At 52.6% G+C, this 14887-nt stretch overlaps 1 protein-coding gene across 7 annotated transcripts in view; it reads left to right on the top strand.

Moving 5' to 3' along the window:
* SPATA13 (spermatogenesis associated 13) overlaps positions 1 to 11425 on the top strand; it is a 340610-nt gene extending 329185 nt beyond the window's left edge. For all 7 annotated transcript variants that reach the window (XM_045455583.1, XM_045455665.1, XM_045455725.1 and 4 more), the window contains 5 exons: positions 600 to 832; positions 3842 to 3971; positions 5709 to 6081; positions 8543 to 8617; positions 10410 to 11425. In XM_045455583.1, the coding sequence (XP_045311539.1) occupies positions 600 to 832; positions 3842 to 3971; positions 5709 to 6081; positions 8543 to 8617; positions 10410 to 10585 (987 nt within the window). In that variant the 3' untranslated portion in view covers positions 10586 to 11425. The remainder of the gene's footprint in view (positions 1 to 599; positions 833 to 3841; positions 3972 to 5708; positions 6082 to 8542; positions 8618 to 10409) is intronic.
* Positions 11426 to 14887: the final 3462 nt, after the last annotated feature.

The following is a 14887-nucleotide window of genomic DNA, read 5'->3' as shown; positions in this document are numbered from 1 at the left end:
GCCGCTCTGGGATCCGGGAGAGAAGCGCCGGCGTCCTGAGACCTTGGTGGCAAGCAGCCTCCAAGGGAGAAGTCCGGGAGAAAGGAAGGGAGCCGGGGGGCCTCACGTGTGTGGGGACCAGGCGGTGGGGCGTTAGGGGGAGGACGTGCTGTGGGGGGAGCGGGTGGTGGCTTTGAATCCCCACCCCCCCCCCCCCCGTGGTCACGGTCACAAGCCTGTGTGTCAGTGAAAGTAAAGAGGACGAGGGGGAGACAGACGGGACTTGGGAACAGCGCCTGCCTTTTCCTTGGAGCAGAGCTGGGGCGGAGATGACGGTGGCAGTGGGTGCCGCTCCCCTGCGGAAGCCCCGGGCCACCGTGAGACACCCCGTCAGGGTTCGACGAGGGGGGCTTCGAGTGGGGCCAGGGCACCGAGTCCTAGAGCAGCACCCCCCCTCCCTCGGGCCCCCTGCTCTGTAAGCAGCCCCTGCCTGCAGAGAAGACGCGGGCTTGCTGCATGAGAACAGGGCAGAATCGGGGTGCTCTCCGGGACGCCCCCTCGGATGGGGCCGCGCCCATCGCCAGCCCATAGCCTGACGCGGCTGTGCTTCCCCTTCCCAGCAAGAGGGCTTTGCCATCTACTCCGAGTACTGTAACAACCACCCGGGCGCCTGCGCGGAGCTGTCCCGCCTGATGAAGCAGGGCCGCTACCGACACTTCTTCGAAGCCTGCCGCCTGCTGCAGCAGATGATCGACATCGCCATCGACGGGTTCCTGCTGACGCCGGTGCAGAAGATCTGCAAGTACCCTCTGCAGCTGGCCGAGCTGCTCAAGTACACCACGCAGGAGCACAGGTGAGGGGCGGGTGCCGCCAGGGGACGCGCACCGGGGCCTGCACGCCCCGCCCCCAGGGGGGCACTCGGGGCTTCGCGGAGTGGCGGTGACGGGCTGGCTCACGCGTCCTCTTGACGCTCTCACTGAGCGTTGGGGAAGAAGCTGTCATGTCGCTTCAAACGTTCAAGATTACTCTGAAGTCTGAACTAGGGTCATCGAAGAGCCTCCGGAATATCTGTTCCTAGAGATGCTCAACATTTAAGAGTAATTCTTAAACCGTGTCATGAGCACACGGGGGTTTGTGTTGTCTGTTGGTCCTTATAAGTGACGTATATCCTACAACTGCTCTTTTGTACCTACTCAGTAGTTAATAAATAAAGACGTACACCGGCGTAACTTCAGTTTCGGAAACAGTCTGCTTCCCGTCCTATAGCAACTCACCCCCAGAGCGCTATCATGTACTGCAAGGAGAAGTTACTTTACGGAAGGGTGAGGACTGCCAGAGTTTAAACCCTGAAAGAGTGGGGAATCTCGAGGGTACAGGGTAGTGTGTAGGGTCAGGTTGGAGAAGCATCCCCCCGAGGTCCCGTCTGGCTCTAAGCCCTTTCTTGCCCGGCCTGGGTGCTCACTCCGTCTCCATGATCCGTTCCACCCCGTACACCTTGCGCTTTGGAGCACGGGACTTCTCATCATGGTCACCCGAATGCTCCATTTCCTTGTCCCTAAGTTTGTCCCTAAGTTCTTCTGGGGGAGCTATTATGTTGCTACTTAACAGCAACTCAATGTTTTCCTGCATGTACAGAATAACACATAACCGTGCTGTGATTATTTGTGAGATCTCACCCCCTGGGTGTTGGAATGGGCATGCCATTCTGTGCCACTCCCCAGGATGTGCAGGGCCCAGCTGTGCGTGGTGCCTTTAAGTGGCACCGGTTGGGTTACTGCTGTGTTTTCACCAGGCCACGACCGGAATGCCAGCTGGATACCAAGGTTTTGGGATAAAGCTTGCTATTTTAGGTAAGACTCAAACCTCATTCCTGACATCCGTGCCACTGGTACAAAGCTTTCAGTGCACCTACCTGTAGCCCTTGAAAGGATGATCCGGAAAGGTTCTAGGATGCAGAGAGGGGGACAGGATTGCACCCAGAGGAAATCGGCCTTGCCAAACTACACAGTGCTGGCTTTTCACAGCTAACTGCTGCCCGGAGAGCAATGAGATTCTCCCCGGCAGTGCCTGGCCCTGCAGGGTGTGCAGGATGGAGCCATCTTTTGTCCTGTTGCCGGACTCCTGTGGAGACACGGGGCTTGCGGAAGGAGTCTTTGTACAACTAGATTGGAAGGTGGAGAGAGAAAGAGAGCTGGGTTGCCAAACAGTAGACCCTACGGACATGGATGTTAGAGAATTAAGATGAAAGCAATAAGAGAAAGGCATGCATTGAAAGAGAGAAGAGAGCTATATATATATCTATGTCTATGTCTATTTCTGTTTCTATTTCTATTTCTGATGGGAAAATCAGAAAACTTGAGTGGAAGCAAAAGAGCAAAGTTAAGAGAGCCACACATTTAAAGAAAATGTTCAAGAATGAACACACACCATGCTGAGGAACCCGAGAAAATAGATAAGGGTAAAAAGAGACATCTTGACAGACACGGGCAAACAGAATGGCACGTTCTCAGGTGGGAAGTGTATGTCCAGAAGTCTGTACATCATCCTTCAACAGTTGATTTTTCTCTTCTAAGGGCATTTCTCACTGTGAGGCATTTGTGTATTTTGGCTACTACCCTCCCCCACCCCCGCCCAATCCTTTTAAAGGAAATGACAGAAAGCCCATTTCCCTGTCTTCATTCAATAAAACAAAACAATTAAAAAAAAAAATTACGTTCTGCCTCTTTCCTAGGATTGACAGAAAACCTTGTAGGAAAAAATATACAATAATTTTGTGCACTCTTCTTCACTGCCTGAGGCCTGGGGTGAGTGGTGGCTCCCATTATTTTGGCAGCCCCCTGGGATCTGTTTGGGTCTTCCATTGTGCCCGCTTCTGAGTGTGAACGGGCCTGTTTAAAGACAGCGAGGTCTGCCTTGTGGGGGAGTGCCCAGGGACTTCCCAGGAGTGGAGTTTAATTGTGTTTGCTAAATAAACAAGAGTCTGCTTCCAAGGCTTTCTTGTCCTGACGGCGCAGGAGGATCTGAATTCGGTGCAACTGAGATCCAAAGGCTCCGTCTATCCCATGAGACACAGGAACGTGCCAGAAAGTGAAGAATTCAGCTCATTAGCTGGATGATTGGTTTACATGTCCCCAAATTATTAATGCCGAGCAAACTGGAATGTAAAACTTCCCAGTACTAGACGTGCCCTGCCCGAGTCCGTGTGTAGAGTATAGCTGTAATTTATTTTTCCAGTACCTCCAGTTTTAGAAACCTGGGGAACAGGAGCCTGCTCCAGGGAACATTTAGTTTGATCTGACTGCAGGATACGGAAGCACCAGAAATGAAGGTCGTTCAGTGAGGTGAATATGGTGCTGGCGTTTACATAACACCACGTCCAGCTTCTGCGGCTCATGTCCCCTTTGTGTCCTTTCCTGAATATCATCACAGATGAGGCTCAGAGCGGGTAATTAGTCTCGAGAATGGTTACTGATTGTTAAAGTACTTTATATAGCAAAACTGGCTGTAAGAGAACCAAAGCAATAATAAAGACTGTCCTTTCTTTATTGATGAAAATAATCTATTGTCACTGTGACTAGAACTTACTTCTTGTGGCATTCACTTTCATTCATTGCGATTTCTGGGAAATGAATGAAAACATTCTTATTCCAAAGAATTCTGGATTGCATTCGGTCAGCTCCCTTAACCTATGGAGACTGTAGTCTATTCATAGAGGAAAAAGAAAAGGGGAACAATGGCCATTATTTAGATGCCACGTCGTCTAGACTATTGGTATACGAATCAGGGATGGGGGGCATGACTTTGTCAGTCTGCCTTTGCAGGTTTCAGGTTATATGGCTAAAATGAACCTCCTGCTTTACAGTGATTACAACAATATAAAGGCAGCCTACGAAGCCATGAAGAACGTAGCCTGTTTGATCAATGAGCGCAAGCGCAGGCTGGAAAGCATAGACAAGATAGCACGGTGGCAGGTGTCCATCGTGGGCTGGGAGGTAAGTGCGAACCCCTTCCCGCACCTGCTACGCCGCCCAACACTGTGCACCCCCTCCCTCGCTCTGGTCTAGTTTGATGCCATACTTGAGCATCCTGTGATTGACTCTTCATAGTCTTGGCTTTGATGGTGTCTGTATTTTGAGGCACGTGCTCGACCTTAACAGTCAGCTACTTGACGCCTCACCTGCACCAAGAAATCAACTCTGAAGAGTGTCTGTAATTCATTTATTGTTTACGCTGTCTCTCCTGCTAGGAAGTATGCTCCATGAAAGCAAACGGAGAGCCCTTAAAATACACAATATAGCGTGGTAGGAGTACGGACTCCGGACTCCCACTGCGTGCGTCTGAACTGGTCTGATCTGGGCAAGATCAATATTTTCATCCATAAGGTGGGGTTGAAAACACTACCTGCCTCACAGGGCTGTTGTGAGGATCGTCTAAGACGGTGGTAAACGCAGTCCTTGGCACACCCTGTAAGAATGGTCTAGCGTGCGTATTTATTTATAAACACAACCACCACAGCAGCGTCTGGCACTGCTCTAAGCCGTTTTTATATGCGAACTCATTTCATCCTCTCAGTGACCCTATGAGGTAGGGACTGCTGTGGCCTCCACTGAACTGATAGGGAACGGAAACACGCACGGGTAGGGAGCTGGCTCAAGGCCACACAGCCGGAGAGTGGCAGACCCGGATTCCAATCTAGTCAGGCAGCCTGGCTTCAGAGCGCGTGCTGGTGACCACTAGACCCTATGGCAGTCATTAAGAACGATCAGCTGGTGCCGTTCCGATTGTGTTTAGACCAAGTGAGATTCGTCCTACATCAAATTGATTGGTCAGAACACACTGTCCCGAAGGATTAAGAAAGTTTGGATGGAGAAGTTAGGTTTTTAACTAAAGTGGGTGATGGCTGTGAAAATTGGAAAGAGATACTTCTATTTCAGGGGCCGTAGAGACTTGTGGAGCTTGGATGGGCCCTCAGACATCACTGTGTTTAACTCTCTTACTTTGTAAGTGAAGAATCTGGGGCACAGAATTGCTATAGGCAAGTAAGTGGAACTGTTTTGGAGTCAAGATTTTCTGCCTCCACAAAATGTTGTGTGTGACCGGGACTGAAGGAGAATAAAAATCTTAGAGACCAAAGGCCGGTGTCGTACCCAATACCATAAAGGTACATTGGGTTAGACCCAACCTAATACTGTAAAGGTGTATTTTTCCTTGTGTTCTTGGACTGTGGCATTGAGGGGATAATTTATTGTCAGAAGTTCACCGATCTCTGGTTGGCAGTTTGCCACGTGGCCTTTTGTTTCCAAGATCCGAAGCTAGTTTTTATTCTGGGAGCCGCTGTGTATACCAGACGGGAAAGCCCGAGCCCCAGGGTCGATTGCACGGAGCTCCCACCCGTAGGAAGCCTCTGTGGTGCCCTTCTTCTCCCAGGAGCAGCCATTTCAGACGGGGTGGAGTCTAGTGACCCAGCACGTTGGCCACCGGGAATACACCTCACAACACAGAGACGCCGTAACACTTCCCGCTGAGTAGGAGGTAAAGAAAGGAAATTTCACACACAGGGAGACGAACAGCCCGAGATTCACGTGGCCTCTTGAGCCCCGCTGACCCGCGGACGGGTCTCCTGTGACTGGAAGGTCCGAGAGCAGACCGTGTCAGGACCTCTTCCTGTCTCCGTGACGCGTGAAGGAGTCGGGATGGGGAGACCGTGAACTGTGTTTTCCTCCCTCCAGGGGCTGGATATCCTCGAGCGGAGCTCGGAACTGATCCACTCCGGGGAGCTGACCCAGGTCAGCAGGCACGGCAAGAGCCAGCAGCGGACGTTCTTCCTGTTTGACCACCAGCTGGTGTCGTGCAAGAAGGACCTGCTGCGCAGGGACGTGCTCTACTACCGAGGCCGCACGGACATGGACGAGGTGCGGCTTGTGGACCTGGAGGACGGGCGGGACAAGGACTGGAACCTCAGCGTGAAGAACGCCTTCAAGCTCGTCAGCAAAACCACCGACGAGGTTCACCTGTTCTGTGCCAAGAAGCAGGAAGACAAGGCGAGGTGGCTGCAGGCCTGCGGCGACGAGAGGAGGCGCGTGCGGGAGGACCGCGAGATGGGTGAGCGGCGCCTCTGCCCCCCCCCCCCCCCCCCGCCCAGCGGTCAGCTCTTCCCCGCCCCCCCCCCCCCCCCCCCGGGGTCAAGTAGCCCCCTTGGAGAAAAGAAGCGGGATCTGCAAATCCCGAATACGGTTGACCCCACGCACAGTCAGAAGCCCGCGTGTGAACTCTTGACGACTGATAGCCTGCTGCTGACCGCAGAGCCTTATGGCTAACGTAGTCGATTAACACACGTACGGAGGTTGTGCCGTTTAATCCCAAGATGGATACTGTTGCTATACCCATTACTATAGGTGAGGAAATTGAGGCTCAAGGCACTTGTCCACTCTTCTAGCGTGACCACTTAGCATTTAAAGCCAGCTCGGTGTCACCCCGAGACTGGGCCACACTCTGGTGACTGTCATCCAGGCCATGAGAAATACCGGATGATCCTCGAGGCCGCCTCTTCAGGTGTACCTTTAAAGCACTTTAAATTTACCTTGCTGCCCTAGTCCATTCAGACCCAAGACCTTGGCCCACCTGTTTCCCCATCTCTCTCGTGCATGAAGCTGAGGACCGTGCACCCTGTCCTACGGTTCAGGCACCGCTTCCTCCTGTCGCCCTTACCGTCCCAGGGTCTGCTCGCCTCCAGGTACTGATTAGCCCTAAAAGCCGGAAACCGTCAGGCCCGGTCTGTAAGCCCAAGGTGCAGGGCCTTCCGGGCACATTAGGGTTTTGAGCACCAACTGTCGGACAGATGTCAGGATGCCACAGGGACCGGGGGCCTTAAAGGTGAGGTGGAATGAGGATATTCATCTCTGCAGCGCACGTAAGCCCAGACCGTAAAGGTTACGTAGTGCAGGACAGAAAAGCCACCCACTGCCGCGACGAAAGCTAGAGGGGAAACCTGGGCCCACCCCCGCCCTGTCCGTGTTCTACGGATCCGTGTTGTCCCGATCCTAGGCTTCGCCACGGGTCTGAATCTCACCCACAGGAGGGTCTGTGGGATCCTACGTTAGGGCAGGAAGGGGTTTAGGAGTCAGTCTGGCTCACTCACCGTCAAGCGGGAATCTCCTCTGAAACACTGAACCCCAACCCCTAGTGACACCTGTAGCACTCATTACTCATAGGGGACCCCTTCCGCTAAGTGGACGTCCCCCTTTTACCAAGAGGAAAGCTGCTTCCCAGCAGCTGCCATATATCGGTGCCACTTTTGACTGGGGTCTCACTGGAGTAAGACTCCTCACTCTGTCATGCTGAGAACTCCTCAAATATTTGCAAAGATCCCAATTTTACCTGCCATGTCAGGTCATCTAGTGTAGGCCCTGACATCACTTGTAAGTTGGAATATTGCAGTTTCCCCTCAGATAGAACCAGTATTGCAGGGGGCATCCTAAACACGTCTCAACTCCGCCCCTTGACAGAAAGAAAGACGAGCCTTGATTTTATACCTTTCTCTAGTACACTGCTTCCCTTGTGGCTGGTCCTCAGAAGACGTGAATGAATGAGTGAATGAATGAGTGAATGAATGAATGAATGGGGCACTCTGGGAGTCTCTGGACTGGGTGAATGTGGAATGAACGAGGATGGCCCCGGGTCCTCGCCGGGCATGTTATGTTAGTCCAGTGCCTGTCACCTCGTGTGTGGAGAGATCGGGGAGGTCCGCCATAAGGCAGGCTGGGCATGGAGGGCCGGAGTGGGGCAGAAGGCCCGTGCGGGTCCGGGAGCAGCAGAAGCCAGTGTGTGGCACCTGAGGGAGGGGTCAGGACCTGTCAGGTGTCAGCTCGGTCAGGGAGCCACGGCCCAGGGAGCAGCTGGGAGCTGAGTGTGATGGCGGAGGCTGAGCCCTGATTTCCTTCTGCTGGGTGTAGAGCCTGCCTCCGGGAAGAAGCTTTCTTGCCGGCCTAGGAGCCAGCCTGACAGACTTGGCCCTCCTCCGTCCCTGGCCTTTGCTCTCTCTCCACGTCCTGCATGCAGGGGCCTGCTGTTCCCCCCCACCTCACCCACTCCGTGCAGACAGCGAACTTTACAGGGGAAGTTCGAGGCACGTGCTCTCGACAGTTGGGGTACAAAATCCAGTTCCCATTACGCAGATGTTCAAGGTGGAATCGCTCACTCGGCTTTCACAGCAGGTGGCGAGTCGACCCTGGGACTCCTTCGATTTGCCCTCTCCTCCTAGGGCCTCACCCTTTATGGTTGTGATTTGGGTGACCCTACGTGGACGTGCGTCTGGGTCTGCACAAGTGGTCTGTGTGTTGTTATTAACAGCACCCCATGTCACCCTTTAACATGTCCTTGTAGGGAGCAGGTTATCCGAGTGTCCGTCCTGGGGACAGTCCTTGCTACTTCTCCATTTGTAAGCTTTTCAGTGTCTCTTGGTTCCTCAAGGAATGAGGTTTTTTGCTCCAGGTTCTGGTTCTGGTTTTACTCTGCAGTGGTTTCACTTGTTTTGAATGTGTATCATGTCTGTTTCTAAATCCAGGAATGGAAATTTCAGAAAATCAAAAGAAACTCGCCATGCTAAATGCCCAAAAGGCAGGACACGGGAAGTCAAAAGGTAAGTTTTGAAGGACGCTTCGTCTCCCCATCTCCTTCGTGGGAATCGGTATCGGAACTCAGATCAAGGCGAGCGCCGCGGTGGTTAGCCCGCTGACGACCAGCCTTCAGTGAGGGGGAGGCATACAGGTGATGGTACGGGTCCGTCAATCTGCATTTGCTTTTGAGTGTGAGTGTTTCAGTATTTGCCTACATTTGAGTATGAGCCTGTAAGATGTGTTCTGAATCGGTACCAAGAGCTTCTAGACCTCTGTCCTGAGGAGGTGCCGGCATTCTTCCCCGGGCCCGGCCAGTTCGCCAGTCTGAGGCAAGCCAACAGCTCCTGCGTGGTCTGGGCACGGCTGGAGGCAGTCTTCGGGCCCCAAACTACACGTCAGTGCAGGCTGCATTCGAGTTTAGAGAAGAAAAACGGGCCTAAAAGTGCAGGATGTGAAGAGATGAGTCAGGAAGGCACGCCAGCCTGTTTCGAGCAGGGCCCCCCTGCCCTGCGCGCGCTGTGAAATTAGCAGTGCTCAGGTCACGCCCGGGGGTCCCGATGTGCAAACAAAGATTTATTTTTACAGTGCGTGTGATACACATGATCTCATCCAACAGGAATGAAATAATAAGGATTTTTATTCCAAAAATATTTGTCATGTTCTTAGAAACTTTTATTCAGGTCAACTTTTCTAAGAACGATGTGTCCTATGACTTGTGTCCCATTCAGTATGTTTGTAACTGAAAATGGGAAAACAAGACCCAGTTGAGCCCAGGACGGGCCAGGGGACTGGAAGATTTCATTACCAAAACAGCACTTAACCTTGCCATTGCCCTGCTGCTCCCTCCCCTCAAATGCAGACACACATGCCCCCCCCCCCCCACCTCCCACTGTTTTACAAATACCTTGAAGGCAGAAACACCTATTGTTTGTGAGCCTCTTCACTTGAGTGGCAGGTGACTAGTAAACATCACCTGTTAGAATCTGTTAGTTTGCGTTGCTGTCTTTCAGGAGCGCTGGCTCAGCAGCTGGGCACCCGGGCACCCCCCCCCCCCCCAAAGGAAGCCACCTCTTATGTGGGAAGGCCGAGAGAGCCTGCTGCCAGTCCAGACCAGGGCAAGGATGCCTTCTGCCCTGAGTCCTGGCTCCTTCGGGAACCCCCGCTATTTCCTCCTGCCACGTTGACTTTCACAGTTAGCTTGTGATCTCGTGGCTAATTTTAATAAGCCTTTTTCATTGCCTCTGCGCAGATTGAAAGCCCCTATCCCAATAAGACACTTTCGATTTAGCAATTCAGTTCGGGGTCCCTGTTCTAAGCACATTCCTTATATTAGCTCACTTAGCTGTCATAGCAACCAGGAGGTGCTGTTATCCCCACTACAGATTTAGGGAGTCGGGGTGCAGAGAAATCAAATAATTTCCCAAATAATTATCCTGAATAATCACAGCCAGTAAGCGGCAGAGTAGGATTTGGGCCAGGGCAGGCTGGGCCGCAGGCTCTCGGAGCATTTCACTGCTTCTCCTCTCGAGCAGCCCTGATCCTGCCACTCCTGCCACTCCCGCTGCGTGAGCGCAGGTGATGGTCACAACCTCTCTGGGTTTCAGGTCCCCTCCCCGGAGGGTTTTTGTGACGCCACCTAACCCATGGCTGCACACGCAGTGTCTGCACATAAGCAGCGTCGTGATGGCCGTTAGATGGCCTCCGGGCGCATGTGATTAAGAATCAGCTGAGAACTCGAGTGTTGGTGCTGTTTTTCCTTTTCGGCTGACGAGTGACGCTGGGTCCCTGTTCCGTCCCCCTCCCCCCTGGGGTTAGGCTACAGCGCGTGCCCGGTGGCCCTGCCGCACCAGAGCTTGCACCCCCTTCACCAGCGCCACGTGACCGTGCCCACCAGCGTCCCCCAGCAGCAGGTGTTTGCCCTGGCAGAACCCAAGAGGAAGCCTTCACTCTTCTGGCACACGTTCAACAAACTCACCCCTTTCAAGAAGTGAAAACGGAAGGCCGCACTTCTGCTGAGGTGTCCGCAAAGAGGAGAACCAGTTTTGTTTCTCGCGTGCTGACCCCAGTGCCGAGACCTTGTTTCGGGGGATCCGTGGGGAACAGAAGGGCGCAGACGCACCTCAGCGTTCAGAGGCCCGGCTCCCCCCTGGGAGGGAGGCGGAGGCCGTGAGGCGCGGCCCCGATGTCCACGAGACCCCTCCGTGATCCGTGCCGCGCCGGCCGGGCCGTGGGAACCAGCGACGACCTCAGGGAAGCCGAGCGGTGACCCCAGCGGGCATCGCCACGACGGGCACGCACAGTGCTGCCCTTCCTGAGGACGGACCGGATCGCACTGTCGCCGTTGCACGTGGGTTCCGGGGGGACGGTAGCGATGGGGTTGGTCCGAAGGTGTCTCGCCAGCACCGGTAAGCTCTGCCTCTCTTCCACAGTGTTGGGGGACTTCCCGCCACAGCGCACGTGGCCATCGTGTCCCCTGGTGTCCTCTGCATTGTTGCCAAATAGCGCAGGCTGCCTCTTGCCAGATGCGTCCCCCACAGGCTGGAGGGGCGAGCGCCGTGAATCCCTCACGCGGAGGGCAGTCGGGGTCACGGAAGCCTCCCGAAGCTGCCGCTGCTTACGGGAGAGAGTGCCGCGTCCCGCCGCGGGCTGGTGTCATCCCCCCCCCCCCCCCCCGGCGGGCAGCCTCCTGCCGGAGCGCGGCGGAAGTCACACGCTGTGACCTAACAGACTAATCGGACGCACCTGTTTGCGGTATGAAACCCCACCTGCTTTAATTTTACGGTAAATTAAATAACGCACCTGCAGCCGTTGCAAGGCGTTCTTAGAACATCCGAGGTTTTCCCGGCAGTTGTTTTGGCGTCCCCACCCATCCTGTGACGGCGACCCGAACGGTCCGCCCAGAAAGCACCCGGTTCCGAGCAGCCCCCCTCAGGACCCGAAGCCGACTTCTCCTGCATAAACTCCTCACACAGCGGGGCCAGCCCCGGCCTTACTGTGCTGTCAGGAGGGTTCCGGAGATCCGTTCGTGAGAACGAACGAAAAGTGCACGTCGCCCCAGGCACGGCCGTCCTCTGTCCCGGAGGCCACGTGGGCCGATGCCTGTCGGTCGTAATCGCCTTGTCTTCGTCCGCGTTGTAAACCCGGATGGAAAGAACTCGGACGCGCGTCTCAAGAAGACGGGCTTTGCAAGGGCCACGCCGTTGAAACGCCCCGGGGGCGCCGGACGGGGCAGCGCGGGACAAGCCCTTGCCGCGTGCTCCCCTCGGGCCCGCTGCCCGGCGGCCGTGCTTGACGAGAAACCCGGGGCGCCGTCGCCAGAGGGGTAGCCGTGCCTCCGAGGGCCCGGTCCCCTCCTTTCTCCCCCACCTCCCCTCCACCCAGGGCTGGCCCCAGAGGCGGTGACGTCAGGCGTCGAGAAGACAAGACCCTGGACGTCGAGCGGGCCTCGGAGCACCATCTGGAAACCGGCCCCGTCCCGACCCCGCCCCGCCGCGTCGAGGTGCCCACCCGCGTGTCGTGTCGTGTCGCCGCGAGCCGGTACTGCGCTGTGGCCGGCCGCCCGGGGCTGCTTCCGGGCCCTTAACGCCCCGGGTCCCGGGAGGCGCTGTGGCTCTGCGGCCGGCCGAGTGCGTGCGTGCGTGCGCTGTTTCGGGTCGGAGGAGAACGCCCCCTTTTAGTTGCGTTTATATAACTGACCCTTCTACTAACAAAATGGAATGGTAGATTTCGAAAACCACACTTAACGTGCTGTTTGTGGGCCCCTTAGTAATAGCCGTAGGAGTCTCTGTGCTAAACGGAGTCGTTAGTCTGTACGACAGTTTTGGTTTTTTTTTTTTTTTTTTTTTTTAATCTAAGAAAATTGCTTTAGGCAAGAAAAGAGAAACATTTGCTTATGTCACATTTTCGATGAGGATTGAATTCAACTGAAGAACCACTTCAGGGCTTCCATTTACTGATATTAATGCGCAGTGAGGAGGGGCTTAAATTCTGTGACCAGGGTTGATTTCCCGGCCGAGCCCCAGCTTCCGGGTGCCACCTGTCCCTCCGTGGATTCTCTAACAGAAGAAGGAAGCTCGGACCCCAGGGCCTTTATGAGGCTGCCCCGTGAACTTGGGACAGTGTGGAGAGTCACACGGTCAAATCTCCACCCTGAGTGGATACTGCTTGAAATCTTAGGCGATTTTGAAAACTGAGACTTTTTTTTTTTTTTAAGGTAGAATGCCTTTGACGTCTTTAAATCTGTTTGTCTAGCTTGAGTTCTTTTTTTTTTTTTTTTTTTTTTTTTTTTTTTTTTTTTTTTTACCAAACGCCTGAGTTCTATAAAGAATACGTGGCTCAAGTATTCTAATCGTAGGTTTGCCAAACTTTCCTCCTTAATTTAAGTCACGTGTTCCTCTTGGGAAGAAAAAGAGAAGCCAAGAGCCTCCTGTGTGGATTCTGTATGTTTGGGAGTCTTGCTTTTCCCTGTTTGTCTCATTTTAACCCCCCCTTGCATACTCTGGATGCCCCCCAACCCCCCCACACATACTCACACACAATCACAAAGATGGCACAACACTTTGACAAATTTCACTTATTCTATTTATATTTCAGAATTTGCCAACTCTTTTGGAAGACCACTCAAATGACCGTGAGTCAAAAGCAGCCTTCTCAGTTTTAATCCTACCAAAAATGCACAACAACCTTGCAGTAAATCGTAAACCATCATAAAATGGGACGTTTGTAAAATCCTAGAGAAACACCATTCTGTATCTTTGGCCCACAGATAAGAAAAAGGATGACAGCAATGTGCTAGAGCTTTCGCGGGGTCCCTTCTTCATAGTGTGATTTTCAGTAGATCTCCTCTTTTCCCCGATAGATCTGATGTTGTTGTTGAAAACATTTCACCCCCGGGCTCCATGCTGTTTCTGAATATTGTTGTGCCTTTTTATACCTAGTCCAGACAAAGACCAACTCCAAGCCTGTTCAGAAAATCCCCTCGATCCTACGTTGCTGTTGTCTAGACACAAAACAAAAGTGCATTTAATTCAGACTTTGTTTCACGATGGAAATCTTTTCGTAAAAGCCACAATCCAGCATCTGTAAGTTGGAAATAAATCTCTACGTGCCCCAATTGCTGGTCTTTCTCAACACAGATAAGTCCACTTATTTACCCGAATAGAGCAGCCCGAGTACCGGGAGTCAGGAAGAAGCATGCCGTGTGGTCGTTTTATGGACGAGAGCAGAAACACATGTGTCCCTCACAGGCCAGCGGTGACAAGTGTGGATAAATGTCCCTTTGATGGCTGACAGGCCAGGGATGCTGGACACAGATCGGCGAGGTCAAACCGCTCAAAAGCAGGTGTCCCTGTAATAAGCTTACCCTACACATGTCCTTGTCAGAATTCCACTCGGCTGATGCTGTTATCTCAGGATGCGCGCAGCGGAAGTAGAGTTCAAATGGTTTTGAATAGAATAAGCAGCCAACTGTCTGGTCTTGAAAAGAGAAACCCAGAAGCTTAAATATTTGATGCAAATATACTTAGCTACAACACACTTAACTTTATTGTCTTAGTTATGTCATAGGCATCAACCTTTATATTTAGAAAATACTTTCCTTTAACTGATTCTGTAATGTAATAATTGGTCTCTTTTGTAAATATTAGCATCAGTTGTGTTTACCCATTTTGCAAACTTTTAGTAACCTTTTCCTTGATTTTTAACTCATCAAGACAATGTTGTTAAGCCAAGTGACAGCTTCGAAACTGATGAATTAGCTGTTGACAGCTGAACTATGTTGTACCAGACTGCTATAACTTGATATGTATTTCTGTTGAATGAAGTTTTTGTAAAAAGAAAAAAAAGATATTATTTACAATGTTATTTGAATGATTTCTTGTAAATGCTGTGAATCTATATTTGTTGTTTTGTATCTGTATATTAAAGTTAATTTGCCAAACTGGTTCCAGTAATGCATTTGAGTAGTAAAATAAGACTGTGTGTGTGTGTGTGTGTGTGGTGTTTAAATTTATTTTTTTAATAGAAAGTGAGTGCTAGGAGGGTTTCTGGATCTACAGCTCATTTCCTGACTGGACAGTGATAGACTTCCTGTCAGTAAAAATTCATCCCTGAATGATCAGGCTTAAACCACTAGACAAGTGTGAGAGAAGGGGTCCCCAGGGGAACAGGGAGGAGCCGCTCGACTGAAGAAAGTCCGAACATGTTGGAATAAGCCTGGTAAAGCCACACCCAGAGTGAAAAGGCCTTCTCTGTAGGGGCAGCTCTTGGATGGACGGTAGATGAGCCGCACAGGC

The sequence above is a fragment of the Leopardus geoffroyi genome, chromosome A1 (genome assembly GCF_018350155.1).
Source record: "Leopardus geoffroyi isolate Oge1 chromosome A1, O.geoffroyi_Oge1_pat1.0, whole genome shotgun sequence".
Taxonomy (NCBI): Eukaryota; Metazoa; Chordata; class Mammalia; order Carnivora; family Felidae; genus Leopardus; species Leopardus geoffroyi.
This window is presented reverse-complemented; position numbering and strand designations above follow the sequence as displayed.